Source organism: Taeniopygia guttata, chromosome 2, assembly GCF_048771995.1.
Source record: "Taeniopygia guttata chromosome 2, bTaeGut7.mat, whole genome shotgun sequence".
NCBI lineage: Eukaryota > Metazoa > Chordata > Aves > Passeriformes > Estrildidae > Taeniopygia > Taeniopygia guttata.
Window position 1 is genome coordinate 80,885,650 of NC_133026.1, and position 15,840 is coordinate 80,901,489.

Consider the following 15,840-nt stretch of genomic DNA (forward strand, 5'->3'; position numbering starts at 1 on the left):
TTGGGTAAATTGTTCAAGCATTGGACAAGGTGATAAGAGGAGGATAAACCAAGCAGAGGCATCAGTTTCCATATTCCCTCTCTCTTCCTTCTCGAACCTTTCCCATTAGACTATGCCTTCATGCTAGCAGCACTTAATATATCCATGTGTAATCAATATGGCTTTTCTCTCCCCCTTTCCTCACTTCCACATCTGAGGCAATTCAGAGCAAGTTCATTGTTCTCCTTTTACCAGAGTTTTCAGATCAGATAACATCGATGCTCTCAACAAGCACCGTGCAGTTTTTGATTCCTCTGTGGCAGATGTGGAAGTCAGTAGAGCAGTGCAGCACTCAGTGTTTGTGAGAGAAGCCTGAGGGCTCTGCCAGGTCCTTATTAGTGCCAGAACTCCAAGGAGTCATCCATTCTGGCAATAGTCCTCTGAATTTTCTCTTGGAGAGATTATTTACTGTTGTAAATATTCTCCAGTTGAACTACATGTACTTTTGTTTCCCCAGCTTTCTGAGCCTTTCATGGTTATTATCCAGTGGTTGAATAGATGAGCATGACAGTAGTCAAACTTTGATATAAGCTATGCAACAAGCAAGAATAAAGGAAAAACTAACAAATGGTCTTCACAGACACTCTTTAGGAGCATCTTTCTTTCCATGCTGGTAACAGCATTGGAGAATGCTCTCTCAGGGTGTACGAAGGGACTACACATCCTGAAGCATACTGAACACTGGCAGTCTGTCTTTCTAGAAGCAAGGGAGCTGATGTGTTCATCTCAAAAATGTGTTAGCAGAGCAGCATTCAATACACTGCCACTAAATTAACTTCTTCCTCTACTAGCTATATTTATTTTTCAAAGGGTTCATTACATACCTCACATATTCTGCTTTACATGACCCTCACCTTTCTATGCCATGTCTAATAAAGAAAGCCCTCATATTTCTAGCACCTTTTGGTTTTGACTGAAAAATACCAGTACAAAAATCAATAGCAAATGAAGAACTGAAACTTTTAGACTGTTGTGACTATACTGAAATAAACAGTGTAGCAGCTACTATACAGGTTGCTTTTTTTCCTGCTTACCTTTCCTGCATCCAAAAAAGAGTTTGGGATCCAAGATGTTTGAAAGTAATACACATCTCCTCTTCCAAGACATTTACCTTTGCAACAGAAAATAATTTGATTCAGAAAACTGAAATGTGTGACAAATGTTAAATGGATTAAAAGCTGGTTCATTGACAAATTGAAAAATGTGGTGTCAATGAGCAGATATAAATTACCATGTCTAGTAGAGTCTGCCTGAAATCAGTTCTTGGGTCAATAGCACTTAACATTTTTATCAACAGTCTAGACAGTGATATATGACATTTTCAGTAAAGTTTGAGAAGAACAGAGATTGGTGAAGTAGTAAATAATATGTTAGATAATTGCAGAAGCTAATAAAACATATTTTAATATTGCCAAATACTACCAGCCTCTTGCACAGGATAAAAATCCATAGGTAGTTGTTAAGCTGTGATTTAGAAAAGGACAGGTTATCAAAGATAATTGTGTCTACTTAGACTCTTTGTACAATGTTGTTGAAGGGGAAAGCACTAATGCAATAATGTGCATATAAAAGTAAGACTGTCAGGCAAATGGGGTGATGGTTGCTTTTACATGCTGTATTGATAAGATTGCTTCTAGAATGCCAAGTCCACTTTTGGTGTCCAGTCTTAAGGAAAATGAAGAAATAGGACAAATAGAAGACATTGGGGTGCACAGGAACTTGAAATCAGGTTTAAAATCCTGTGTAGGCTTAAAAAGATTAAGCTAGGTTTATCATTATGTATGGGTACCTGGGCATGAAATTTTTTTTGTAGGTTTGGGACAAGAAACACTCTCAGCATCACTGATAAAGGCACAGCAAAATTCAGTGACTGGAAAATTAAATTAAGGGGAAAATGCATCCTCATATTAACTTGCAATTTGTTAGCTTTGCAGATTACTAAATAGCAGAACAGCTGATCTGGGGAGGTGATAGACTCATCAGTGCTAGACATCTTAAAAAAAAAATAGAAAGAAAAAGGAAAGGCAGATTTAACTATTTGTTTTTTGACAATTCATGTGCTGCAAGGAGGACAGTTATACATGTTCTGTCCTAAGTCTAAAACATACCTGATTTAAAGAGTTGACTCCTGAGGAGGCATGGAGAAATTAATTTCCCTGTTGTACCTAGTAGCAGATAGGTTGCTTGTTCTTTGCTGTCTTCTGAACCAGAAACCAGACCAGGCTGGTACTCAGATCGCAGAAAGGTTGATCATCTTCCCTGAATGGTGCCTGAGCATGACTTGTGGTCACTGTAGAAGTGGTAAAAGGGTTTTAAGAAAGAAAAGGACTTTGCACAGCCCTCAGGAGAGAACAAGAGTAGTCCAGCTGAAGCCTTTGGGCTAAGAGTTCTTTATATATAAAGTAACACAAAACTGTGGAAGCACAAGGTTGTCACAAATCTCTGCGGCCTCAGAAGTTGAGAATCGTGAACATAATGGTGGGTGCTCGAATGTGTCGCTGTGTTAGTGGGACAGGAATTTCTGGGATTTTTTTTCCCCCAACTCTTACAGATGGAAAGATTAGAAAGGCTTTCAGACAATAAACGTCTTTTAGATTTGAAATAGCAACACAGACTTTAAATTAAAATATGGGTTGAAAGTGATTGCTCTAAACCTAATTGTGTATGTTCATAAATTAGACTCTGTGAGAAGAGGCAGTGGACTGAGGAAAGTATGAGATGAAAAGGACATTATCACCATGGAAAGAGAGGAGTAGGTAATATGTTGCTTGTTGGAATATGATGGTATCAATTGGGGTAAAGGGTATGGAAGAAGAAGGTTGTACTATATGATAAAAGCATTGTTTCTATTGTTTCCTTATTTTTTAGTATTAGTGAAATAAAAATCTTAGTATGAGCTCAGTTTCTCTCTCTCTTATAGGCAAGAGGTAGATAGAAAATTTAAATTTTCCCACTAATGCCTATTTTTTCATAATTAATAATTTTTCAGTGTCAATTCATTCTGATATTAAATGGTTGTTTAATTTTGTCCATATATTTAACAGAGAATTTGCATTAGATAAAGTATATTTTCCTCTGAAAAATGAATAGGCAGGACCTACAGACCTTGGTGATACTCATCAGAAAGCGTAGATTGCGGGGCTTGAGAATACTGACAAGTCTGGATTTGTGAGAATACTGGCAATTCTGCACTGTTTTTTTAAATGTCATCTGTTCCTTTTAGTGCATATCACTCCACAGGGAATTTGTTTCTGAAGATAGGTTCAGCAGTTCTGGAGCTATGAGTAACATGCACCTCAGGGAGCCAGAATCTGTAATATAAAACATATTTTAGCTGTTGTCCCTTTTGAAGTATGTAAGCAATATACAAAATGGGCAGTGGTTTGCTTTTTCATACACCACTAGATGTTACCAAAGAATTATTTGCTGGTTTGTGACATGTACTTGCAGTTTATCAGAATTCTTCTTAATTAGAAGCTTTAGCATCTTTAGCTTCACCTTACTTGGGGCTATTAATTTATAAAGGATATGCTTGATTGTGGTACTTAGAGTGATTGATTTACTGTTTTTATGGATGTGATAGATCAAATTTGTACTGGTATATTATTGCTTTTAGCTTGCACAGAAGCTGAAAAAACACTTTCAGCTTGAGACTTGTATTAAAAGTTCATTGATGATCAATGCTATTAGAAATGTTGAAAAAATACCGGAAGATTTTTTTTCTTAAGGGTTGTCTATTTGTCTGAGTGCTTCTGGGGTGTTTTTAAGGTTGTATTTGATGATTATATTAATGATGACCTTTTTCTTTCAGGAATATCAGCCTTGTAACACCAACGCCTGTCCAGAGTTAAAAAAGACAACTCCTTGGACCCCCTGGACCCCGGTGAACATCTCAGACAACGGTGGTCACTACGAGCAGCGTTTCCGATACACCTGCAAGGCGCGACTGCCTGACCCAAACCTGCTGGAGGTGGGACGGCAGCGCATTGAGATGCGCTACTGCTCCAGCGACGGCACCAGCGGCTGCTCCACTGATGGTGAGCAAAGCCAGACCTTGCCCCCTGCTAGTGACATGCCTGAAGTTCCATCTTCAGCACAGAGCAGAAGTTCCTGTTTACTGGTGTTGTGTATAACAGAACTGATAATGAAAAGGAGGGCATAGTGATCCCAGTAGGGAGCATAGCCTGAATTTCTTCTGGATTTAGCATCATCCTTCAGACTAAGCAAGTGGATTTCATCACCAGTTATGAGATTTACCAGGTCATTTTAATTCTCTTCACAGTAATCCTGGTCTTGTAAGATTCTGTTACCCCTTATACTCCCCTGAGCTTTTACTAGGGGTGAATTTGTGCAATGTTGACATATTTCCAGGATATTTTCCTAGAATATGGAATATTTTAAGAAGAACTTTTGCTCAGTAGTTTGAAAGTAACAACTGTAAGATTCATACAGGTGTTTGAACAAATAAGGAGTTTATGAACTGGATAATTTCCATTATAAAAGTTTATGTTGTGCTTTTGCTAGTAATTGAAAGGTCTGTTTATTTCTGATATTGAAAACCAAACTCCTTCAAAATATTTTCAAATTTAAATTACTTTAAATTGGAATTACTTTTTTTCAGAATTTTCTTCTTTTCCTATCAGTAATACATAGATTTGTATATGTATAAAAAATAAAACTAGGAGAAATTTCTAATTCTCAGTATTTTTCAGACAGACCAACTATTGTGAAAGTCAGTTTTAAGCTCCTGCCTTTACTAAGTTTGCATGTCAAGATTTTGGTAACAGGGGAGGCTGCAGGGTTGGCTTCTGTGATAATGTGCTAGAACCTTTCATTTTCTCCCTTCATCACCCCTCCCCCCATCTCATCCCATATAAAACCTTTATTGTTTTGCTTGGCATCTGTGTCTCTTTGGAAGGGGAAGGATATTAGTCATTTTTTAAGAAATATATAGTAGTGAAGTGTGTGAAATCATAAAACAAAGCCCATGGTGCTCCAGATAAGATTTAGTTTTGTGCTCTATATCATTCGCATTTCAGATAATCAACAGTGTCAAATGTTGGTGTTTAACTTAGGTCTGGATAGCAAGGCAGATTTTGGCATGGAGCAACTCTTTTCACAAGTTTTTCTTCTATTCTGTTTTTGTCCAAACTAAATTTTGGACTTTATTGAGTCAAGATTTTTTTCTGCTAGGATTGGTGTATGACCTGTTTCTTTCCCTTAATGAGACTTCAGGGTGGTGCTGCTGCTTTTTGCGTCTTCCAGCACTTAGACATGGATGATACATGTTTAAAATTTCATGAGATTAAATGAGAAAGAAAATATTTTTCTCACCAGGTAATGCAGACTTGGGAAAGCTATCACAAGTAGAAGTACAGCTACAGGAGAATGTAGGTATAATCTGGTCTGACAGCTGAAATGGCAGCATGTAAGAAAGGAGTATACAAAAGCCAATGGATGACAAGAGAGGAGGTCAGTAGGGCAAACCAGAGAAGAGCCAGTTTGTTATAGATCACATTGCTACAAGAAATTGAAACTTGGCATGGAAACACCTCTCTCAGCTGTGAAGTCATAATCATAAAATCTCTCTTGGAGCTGGATGCCTAATCTGACTCCTGCAGAATTTAGGCAGAAGTAACAAACTCTAAAATTTGTTAAATAAAGCATTTTTTCAGTGTGCAAGTGATGGGGGTGGGGATGGTGGTTCAGGTGCATTTTTTTGCCTGATTAGCTTGAAGATTTATTTTTTCTGAACATAGTATTCCTGAATTTCCTAGCATTGTAGGTTTTTTTTGTTGCATCTTGCTGAAGCTGCTGCTTTGATTAATTTGGAAATAATTAGTCACTGGAGCGATGTATGTGCATGACCCCAACCCTCTTGCATAGTAATAGAAATGTTCATCTGAGTGAAGGATTTTTGCTGAGTAATCCCAAAACTACTGAATATTTAAGTAAGTTTTATTGAATACTTGACAGGGCAGAAACTATTACACATCTGTCTGGTTTTCCTAGTGAGTGTCCTTATGGCTTTGTCAATAATTTGTGCTCATTCTTTGATTCATTTTGGCCAGTGAATCTTTAATTATTCTGTAATGAAAGGTGAAACTCGATCGGTGTTCCAAGTGGCTGCGTTAAACAATACACTTCTGGTGAAAATAGCACATTTTATTTTGAGACTGTTTGCTTAGTTATTTTCTGATTATGGATGTCAGAACAGTATGGAGTGGAGCATTTCTTGAAGAAGGGGTGAGGGGGCACCATTTTGATTTGCTGATGAGACGAAACTTGCTGACTGCATCTAACTGCAACATTCAGGAGCACTTCCCTGCTCCCAGGTTTAGATGTGGGCCAACACACCACCATTCTATTGCTCCTTGATTTCACTGGACAAAAACACATGAATAAGAGTCATGTAGCTGTAGCTTTTGGGACAGAGGGAAGTCATGAGAATGGGAAACCATGAATTGTGGCAAACACCTTCATTATTCGCCTAGATAGCAAGAAAACATAACTTACTTCCACCTGACCAGAGCCTGGATGCTGTGAAACATTATTTTCATTATCTCCATATTGAATTGTAGCAATTTTCTGGCTTTTACAGAAAGATTAATTCTGGTACAGAGTGCCTGGCATGCCTCATTACCAAAGATGTGTTCTGCAGAGATCAGTTCTCTGTTCCTTGCAGATAGGAGCCATTTGTTAGAAATTTTCTCATTGCCTATAATCTCCCACTGTGCAACTATAGTCACACAGTGTTAAACAGAATCATGTTTCACTGTCAGATTCTAGCAAAGCAAACTTTCTTTGCAGTCTGAGCCTAGAGATAGAACTTCTTGCCAGAAACCCACTAGACTCCTCCTGAGTGTGGTAAGATTTCTATCTCAATCAAGTAAGCAGTCATATTTGCAGACTGTATTCATGCTTTTCTGATTTGAAGTATGATTAGGAGGAGAGAAAAATAAATCTTGTTCCCTGCCTCTGCGTTTTCATATAGTGCTCAGACAGGAAAGAGACAGCTATTTTAAATAAAGTGAAGGAGATTGTGTACATTATTGTACATCTTAATGCACTGTCTGTACAATCCAGCATTCAGAGTATAGAAATTACATTACCCTAGGCTTTAATATGTGCTTATGAAACACATTAAATGTCTAAATTAAACATGCTGGCTCTCTGTCAGATTATCTGATATATAAACAGTAATAATTTTATTGAGAACATAATCTTTTAATCTAGAGATAAATATTTCACAAGGTATGAGGTTGCCTGATATTTCTAGGTGGAATTTATCTTACCAATGTCTAGACTCTATAGTAGTCTGCAAAGAGAACTTCAGCACCCTGTGTACTGAGGAATCCATTGAAGGTAAGCATCTGATATAATGGATGCAGTTCACCACCTGGAGCTAGATACTGCCTTCTTTCCGTGGTGTACAATGCAGAAAGCAATGGTGGGCTTAGACAAGACACTTGACTTTGACATGGCCAGAGTTAGACCAGGTTAACTTCCAAAATACCTTCTGAAAGCAATTAACAAAGGCAATACTTCTAATTTGAGTCAGTTCAGTCTTAAAGAGTCTTTTGTTTCCTTTTTTTTTTTTTCTCCAGGCACCTGGAAATCTGCACCTAGATTCCTAGTTGTTTCTGCTTGCTCTATCTCAAACCTTGTAACAATAGTTATTTGTGAAGGCATGATGTGATTTTGTCTGAATTACTCTTCTAGTGGCTATGATCTCTCATGAAAAATTTGATTTAATCTTTCCTTGTGTTACCCACAGGAAATCTATAGTGCATTCAGAATTTTTTACAGAATAGAACATATACTTCTCCTGTAGTCAGGAGAAGTAAATTTTGAGGTGTTATCTTTTATACTGGCATACTGAAGCTGTGGTATTCTGAGTAAGAACAAAATGAATTCTGGAAGTTAGAACTGAATTTGGTGACAAATTCAAGTTTGATTGACAAAGTACAACTCAGTGGAACTTTGGTGTTAAATACTTAAACGCAGAAAAGCTATGTACAAGAAATAAGTTATCATGCTAACGTGACATATTCCATCTGCATACTATTTGGGCTTTTAAAATGTGTTGTCTTTGCATTGCATTAATGTTTGCCATTACATTTTACTATTTCAATTTTACTATGTTTTGAAGGTTTATAAAGTTTTTTATAAGTTATAGGTATTTAGGCCTGAAGTTATAGAAGTTTTATGCTTCAATAATATGTCAAATAACTTGCAGACTATCTTCAGGAACTGACAACACTGAAACAATCTTTGCTTATCCTTGTTACCTCTGCACTTCAAGCAGTGTTTCATGCTGTCATTTAGAAATGATTCAGGATACCTGAATTTGGCTTCAGATCATCTTTTCCTAAAGTCATGAACCTAGGACTGCTTGGATAATTGAATTTTCTTTGTTAGGTTGGAACTGGAGGACATAAGTCATAAATCAGTCAAGTAATACAATTTATCAGGTGTCACAGCTACTTCTCTCTTACTTAGGCTGTATTACTTAGCTACAGGCTAGACTAGGGAATTAGTATTAAACTATGTGCTTTAGTAGAGCTTCACTTTTAAGGCAAATTAATTGAACTTGGCTGAGAATGTTGCAGTTTTCAAGCAGAATCAGGACAACCAAAGTCTCATTAAAAGTTTTTGCAAAGGCAGAATTTTTTTCTGTGCTAGTCAGGGCAGGTGACTTTCATGTTGACATGTCTTCAGACAGGATTAATTTCTTGTGGATTTATGAAGCTATTTCAATTCAACCAAAAAGTTCGAAAAATTTACTTATAACTCAACAAATCATCTTGGTTTATATCAGAATTATGTAAATTAATCGGACAATTGTTTTCAGTTGTATTTGCATTATGGAATAAGTAAATCATCAGCAGGGCAGTACTAATTTGTCCATAATTTTACTGATATTGTACAAAGCAGAAGTGCTTAAAATGAGAGAAAAGTATTTTGTTTAGATGTCAGTTCATATCTTCTGTCTTCCATAATCTTAGAAGTTGATGGTTATTTTGTCCACAAAATCACTGTGATGGCTTTTACTGGAGTTTTTGCAGTACTTGCTGTTACTTATGGAACTTTTCACCTTAGAGAAGCACAGCTGCTTTTTTAAAATTTTACTGGGATTAAGTAGTTAAATCCCCTTTTCCAGCCACAGTGTGCAGCAGTTTGTTACTGGAATATGACTTCTGAACAACTGAAAATGAGCCTCTTGGTAAGCTGTAAGCAGAATTCATGCTTCTAGTTGTTCACAGGGCTCTGTCAGTCATAGGCTTTCTGAGAACCATTTAGTTTAAAATTTTTGAATGATGAACCTGTCATAAATGTTGGATCAGAATTTGACTTACAGATGTTCTGTCTGTCTTGGGAAAGCTATTCATTAGTTTATTGATGATGCTATGACTGATCATTCTCTTTGCAGATTTACAAGTATTTCTGTAGATGGGCTTTAATTAAGGGGGACTAGGATTTTGTTTTGGCAACTAGACTTTTGCTGCTACCATGCCAAGGGCACTGGCCATTGCATCCTGGTTTGACTATATATATTTGTTTTGGGGGCAGTAAGCTGAGAAAAGCAGCTTAATGTTGGATTTTACTGGGTGGCACAATCTGGTTTCTGTCCCTGGAATAGGATGTAGAGCAATCTGAAAGTGGCCCAAACCACAAACAGAAGCGGCAAGGAAGAAAACCACAGTTTAATGAGACAAGTTGGAGTTTTCAGTTTTGTGCCACTTGCTATGAAAGATTACAATGCTTTTATGTATTCCTTCTCCTGTCAAATTAGATGTAAACTGTAATAGGACTAGGACTTGGTGCTGTATATACACTTGCTTTCTGAAGAATTTTTGCTTGAACAAATTCAACAATGTAATCTTTTGATTAATTTTATATTGCCCCCCATACCCTCTACCACCTCATTTAATAAACAGGACTTCTCAGCTGGAGGATGCAGGAGCTGTGTCCAGAGCACCAGATGGGCTCTCTACCACTGCTGAGTGTAGGGGAAGGATCCTTCCTTGACCCGGAAAAACTCTTCCCAATGTAACCCAAGCTCCTTCTTCTCCCCAAGGGCGCACTGCTGGCTCACATTCATCTTTCACCCAGAACTCCAGAGCTGCTTTTGAGGTGGTTGGCCTCAAAGTATGGTTGCATGGGGTCATTCCTGTGCAGATTCAAGACTGCATTTTCCTCACTTGAACTCTGCCTTGTCAAAGTGTGACATGACGCTTTGGTGTATCAGCCAGTCTTCACAGTCAAGGAAAACTTGTCCAGGTTATTAATGATGGTGTTCAGCAGGACTGAACCATGTGACTTTTCTGCACCTGGCCTCCTAATGGTTGATCACTGTCCTCTGGGCCTAGTTGCTCAGCCAGTTTTCAACACATTGCACTGTCCACTTACCTAGCTCATACTTTGTTGACTTGTCTAGCAGGAAGTTATGGAAGTCAGTGTTAAAACCCATAGTAAAGTTGAGATAAGTAATATCCACTGTTCTCCCCTCATCTGTGCACCTTCTCCCCTTATTGTAAAAGGCTATAATGTTGTTTAAGGAATATATTGAACAGTATATACTGAATGCAAACTGATCTTGTCACTTTTCGTGCTGTTAATGGCATAATGTTAATTTTTTATTGTGTAGTTTTTGTCTGAACAGAAAATTCTAAAAGCCCCTTTATGAACACTTTATTAACTACTGTAAAACTGTGAAAAGACTTGTCTTTATAATAAATTTTTTAATGCTTTGGAAAGAAGAAAACTCATGGAAGCACTTGCTGCAGACAAAACTCCACACTGAAAAGATTCTTTGGAATATTTTTCTGTTTCAGAGCTAAACTACCTTAGAGCTTTCCCTTAGAAGATTCCATTCCCCAGTCCCCAATTTAAATCACAAGAAATCTAATACCATAAGGTCGCACGTTTTTCTTAGGACTTAAAAAGCTACACGTATCCTGGAAAAATATCTTCAACATGTCCAAGTATTCTTATGAAGTTGTGTGATGGGTTGACCAGGACAAAGTGATACACCCTGCAGTGATTTATTAATGGAATGAGTAGCAGTCTGGTCTGATTAATACTTTTTTCATTATTTACATTGCTCTTAATTTAATAACTTAAAAAACCCCTTGATTTAGAATTATGGTATAAAATATACTATTATTTTGTTCTCACAGCTCACTGTGTACATAAGCTGAGAATTTCCATGACCAGAATGATATAAAATTGTATAAAAAGAGTCTCACACAGCACAAAAGTGGACCTGTATTCATAATTCACATTCTGTTTCTCTGTACTTGCTCCCTTTTTTGCATTTGAATGTATGTCATGTTTTTTGAAATGCTGCTTTTAATATCTGTGTAATAGTATCTGGCTCAGCAGCAGAGAAATAGTTACTCTCTAGAATTCCTGCAAGGTTTTATCCAATTTTAGTCATTTTTATACTGCAGTTCTGCTGTTTTCGTATTAATTTCAGCAGTTTCTTATTACCAGTATTTCTATGTCAATGCATCATCATTCCAATATTGCACTTTATCAAGCATTCAATAAAAACATGCAAACCCTCATCTACTTTGGGATGATTGTGAATGTATTTCTTGGGGAAGAAGTTAAGAAGTGTTACTAATGCCATAATCATGGGTAGAAATAGGGTGGACACTGCAAATAAGAGGCTCCTCCAACACAAGGCTGATCCTGTTCAGTGCAGGATGGCTGTTGGGCGGACTCTTCACGGTATTATTTCTGTCTGTTTTCATGGCATAATTCAGTAAATCTGATTCTTTATCTCCATTTAATACTTCCACAGCGCCTATGCCTGTGTATAGGGCACAAAACAATTTTTTAAGAATAGACGTTTGTGCTGCAGTTAGAGCTGCCAACAATCCCACTGTATTTCTCCACTGCTGATGCAATTCATCTGCACTTGTGATGGCAATACTGAAGCTCTAGCATAGAGAGGCAGCCACATCCTCTGCTGGCTGAAGTACCATTCACAGGGCCTTCTCTCATCACAGCTACTTAAATAAGTACTTGTAATAAAAGCAACAGTTATTGGTCCATTATAGAGTTTCCACTGGGAAAGGTGAACTGCTTTGGCAACAGTAGGAAATCCCAGTAGTGTTGGTGGAGATGCTCAGTAATGATGCTTAGAGGTAAAGCTACAACTCAAGAGTGATTTCAGTGTTGTGCTTAGTACAGTTGAGGGAGTGTTTTCACCTGCAGGGTCAAGCTGCAAAGTGACAGAGATACTCAAATGAACTTCAGATTTTTCGAACTTCACCCAGGGCTATATCCAGTTCTGTTGGTTGGATGCTGTGTACAAGATCTGTGTGTCCCCTCTCACTGATAAACAGCAGACTTCATCCATTGCTGTTTAATCTAATACCTTTTCTCTGTACTAAACTTACTTAGAAAATATGCCTTCCACTTGCCAGATGATTATTTTAAAAAGGAATTTTCTGTAGGATGTGTGTGTCTGCAAAAGGCTGATTTCCATAGCTTCTATGAAAATCATGCTTAGAACACTTCAACTCAGTGGAAAGTAAACTGTTTTTTTGAAGTGGGTAAACACTGCTTTTCACAAAAGGGTAGTTTAGCAAAATTGTGGAATTATTAGTGGACACTATCTGAAGTCTGGCTAGGATAAGTACAGTGCACGGGATACCCATAGGCCTCTGTGAACAGCCAGCAGCAGTGAAGGCAGGCTGGGTGGATGAAGTAAGCAGAGCTCTGCAGGAGGACCCGGGGAGCTGGCTCGATGAGTGGTCACAGGAAGCTCAATCCTGTCTCCTTTGTCACCATCTTCCTGTGAAACAGGGACAATTATATCCATGTAATATATTTGGAGATTTTCTCAAGGCAATTCCTGTGCAAGAGAGAGATCATTTTTATCGTTCTTTGGTGGAGTAAATTGTCTAGTTCGGTCAGCGTGGCCATAAAGCTTTAGCTGAACTGTTGGATCCAACTCTTCACTGTAGTTCTGTGCAAGTGATTATGAAATTTCTATTATAGAAAAGATTCTTGAGATGAAACTAGGGTTTGGATTGTAAGGCTAAAGGGCAGGACCCTTCTGTTCATATTTACTATTAGAAGCCTAGGAGTATATTTGAAGAGGAAAAGGTTGTTTTGGGATGAGATAGTGTTTTAATTCAGTATTACTTTTCCAATCCTTATTTTATTAGGTTTGTCAGGGGACTTCCTGCGTTCTGGAAGATACTCTGCTCATACCATCAATGGTGCCTGGTCACCCTGGTCTCCGTGGTCTCAGTGCAGTCGTGACTGCAGTAGAGGCATCCGGAATCGCAAACGTGTCTGCAGCAATCCTGAGCCCAAGTATGGGGGACTTCCTTGCCTTGGCCCATCTCTAGAGTACCAGGAATGCAACATTTTGCCTTGCCCAGGTAAGTTTCAAATTAAATGAAAGAAGTTTAAACAAAATAGCTCATCCTCAAATTTATATCTTCCATATTTGGTTTATTTTGGTTTTGTTTTTTTTTTCCTATTTTAGTTGGTGAGTTTTGGGTTTGCTTTGGTTCTTGAATCAATTACAGCTCAAATTTGCCTTTATAATGTGAGTGGATTTAGGTAATATTCCCATGTGATGTCAATAAATTTATCATCAAGAGTATTAATACCTATATCTTTTTTCACTAGTGAGACTGACTGTAAAAATATAATTTTAGTATGTAAACTTACGGGGAAAAAAAAGGCATAAGAATTCTGGCAAGACTTGGAATCTGGCTTAGTCTTTATTTAAACTCAAAATATTATTTTCATCACAGTGGTTGCTGGCATTAAATCTGTGTTAGCTTTTAAGTGTAGAGTTGCCAGCAAATAAGGTTTACAATTGATCACCAAATTAAATGGTTATTCAAGCAGTCCATAAAGATTGTTCTTGGAATCTTGAGTCTCTCCTTAATTTAAAGTTGTTTTATTATTCTGTGAAAGGGATTACAAGTAGAATATATGTTTACCAGAAGCTACTTTGGATTAAAAATCATTGTTGTGTCTCCGACCTAGGGGAAAAAAAAATCTTGGTTTCAGTCACATCTCGCAAGTCATAAAACAAACATTTAAACTGAAAGGTTTTGAGCTTTTCAGAGGCTTTGTGGGAAAAGAAGGAGGAAGGATATAGGAGAACACATGAAGAAAAGAAGGTGCTATTGGTTTAGGAAGAGAGAATTGAAGGTAAGATGCGACAGAGGGGAAGAAGGAAAGAAGACTGAATGACTCAGCTTTCCAGCAGCAACAAATAAATTTAGAAATAAGCTTTCATACATCTTTAATTGTATTAATTATGTATAGCAGTGCTTCATATTTTCTTGTTGAAGACTTTGTCATTTATTCAAGTGTGGACCTGAAGAAATTCTATATCAATATACGTATTACATATGTGTACCACTATTTTAAAGCATATATTATGTATTAACATATGCATATATGGTTTCAGATCAAAATTGTATTCCTCAAATCATGGATACATTGGTTTTTATAATATGAGTATTTTTTCCAATCTTTTTGCAGTGCTTTCACTAAGCTTTTAAAGCCCTCTAACAGTCACTGTCCATTCCTTGCATCAGATTTCAAGCAGAAGATCTGTGCATAAAATACTTCCCTCTCAGGAGGACACAGTTTCTTGAAAAACATGTTTCCATCTTGAATTGAACCTGAGCAATATATTTTTTGGCACAGAGCCTACAAACCCAGCAGCTCTGTGAACATTCTGGCTGTTTACTGAAAGCAAATTTCTCTGCAGTTTTATTGCTAACAGAAACAGTAGGATTGTTGGAAAACTTGAATGCCCTGAGGCACTCTCAGCTCTCCTTCTGGTGGGGCAGATCTGTCGCTGCAGGCCCCCAGCCACGTAATAATTAGCATAGATTCCCAGATTGCAGAAGGCTGATCAATTGCTTTATTATACCATCCTGTACTATATTATCCTATACTTATTAAGAAACTGAGTAACCCTTACAGCCAGTCTGATACAGCTTTGACCTAATTGGGCAGTCAATCCAAACACCATCCAGTGTCCAATTAAGAAATCACCCTTTGGTAAACAAAACTCCATAACACATTCCACATGTGCACAGCAACCGGTGCAGCAAGTGGAGATAAGAATTGTTTCCCATACTTTTCTCTGGTTTTCTCACAGCCCTCCCCAGGAAAATGCCTGGAAAAGTCTGTGCCTGCTCTCTGTGGCCAGAGAGCTGCTGCCACATAGATCCATGGGGAATTTGGGGAATTTCTATTGAGGATCCCTGTTTTGATCTGGGGAAACACCCATTGAGCCATTGAAGTTCTAAAAGAGGCACTAGGCAGAACCAGCCAGTGCTTTCTGGTGACATTTTCTTGCTGTATCTAAAGAGGAACGTAGCTTCAGTTGCTCATTTTGTAGCTTCTCTGTCTGGGAGTGTGAACATCTAAGGAGATCAAGGGAAGAGATGATGCTTCTTTCTAAGCATAGAGGCATGACCAGTGAAGGGTGTCCATGTTTTCTACTCTAGGGACTATTGGAGAGAGGTAGAAGGGAACCAACAGAGAGCTGAAATTTTTCAGAAAATTAGGAAATTATGGTCTAATTCTTCTCCACATGGGCACAGCCCTAATGCATAATCTGATTCATTAGTTCCCAGACGAATCATAGCACCTTGCTTTTTCCAGGATACTAAAATGATAAACAATTCCATTTCATGTAACTGCACTGTTCAAGTAGTTTGGCAGTAATTCATTAAAGCAAAGATTTAGAAGACCATTGAACCAACATGTGCAAACCCCCCCAGGGATGTATGCAGTAGG

The 15,840-nt window shown here is 37.8% G+C and overlaps 1 protein-coding gene across 5 annotated transcripts in view; it reads left to right on the top strand.

The window, feature by feature from the left end:
* SEMA5A (semaphorin 5A) overlaps positions 1-15,840 on the top strand; it is a 324,637-nt gene that overhangs the window by 285,211 nt on the left and 23,586 nt on the right. For all 5 annotated transcript variants that reach the window (XM_041714648.2, XM_072924332.1, XM_041714647.2 and 2 more), the window contains 2 exons: positions 3,851-4,076; positions 13,227-13,445. In XM_041714648.2, the coding sequence (XP_041570582.1) occupies positions 3,851-4,076; positions 13,227-13,445 (445 nt within the window). The remainder of the gene's footprint in view (positions 1-3,850; positions 4,077-13,226; positions 13,446-15,840) is intronic.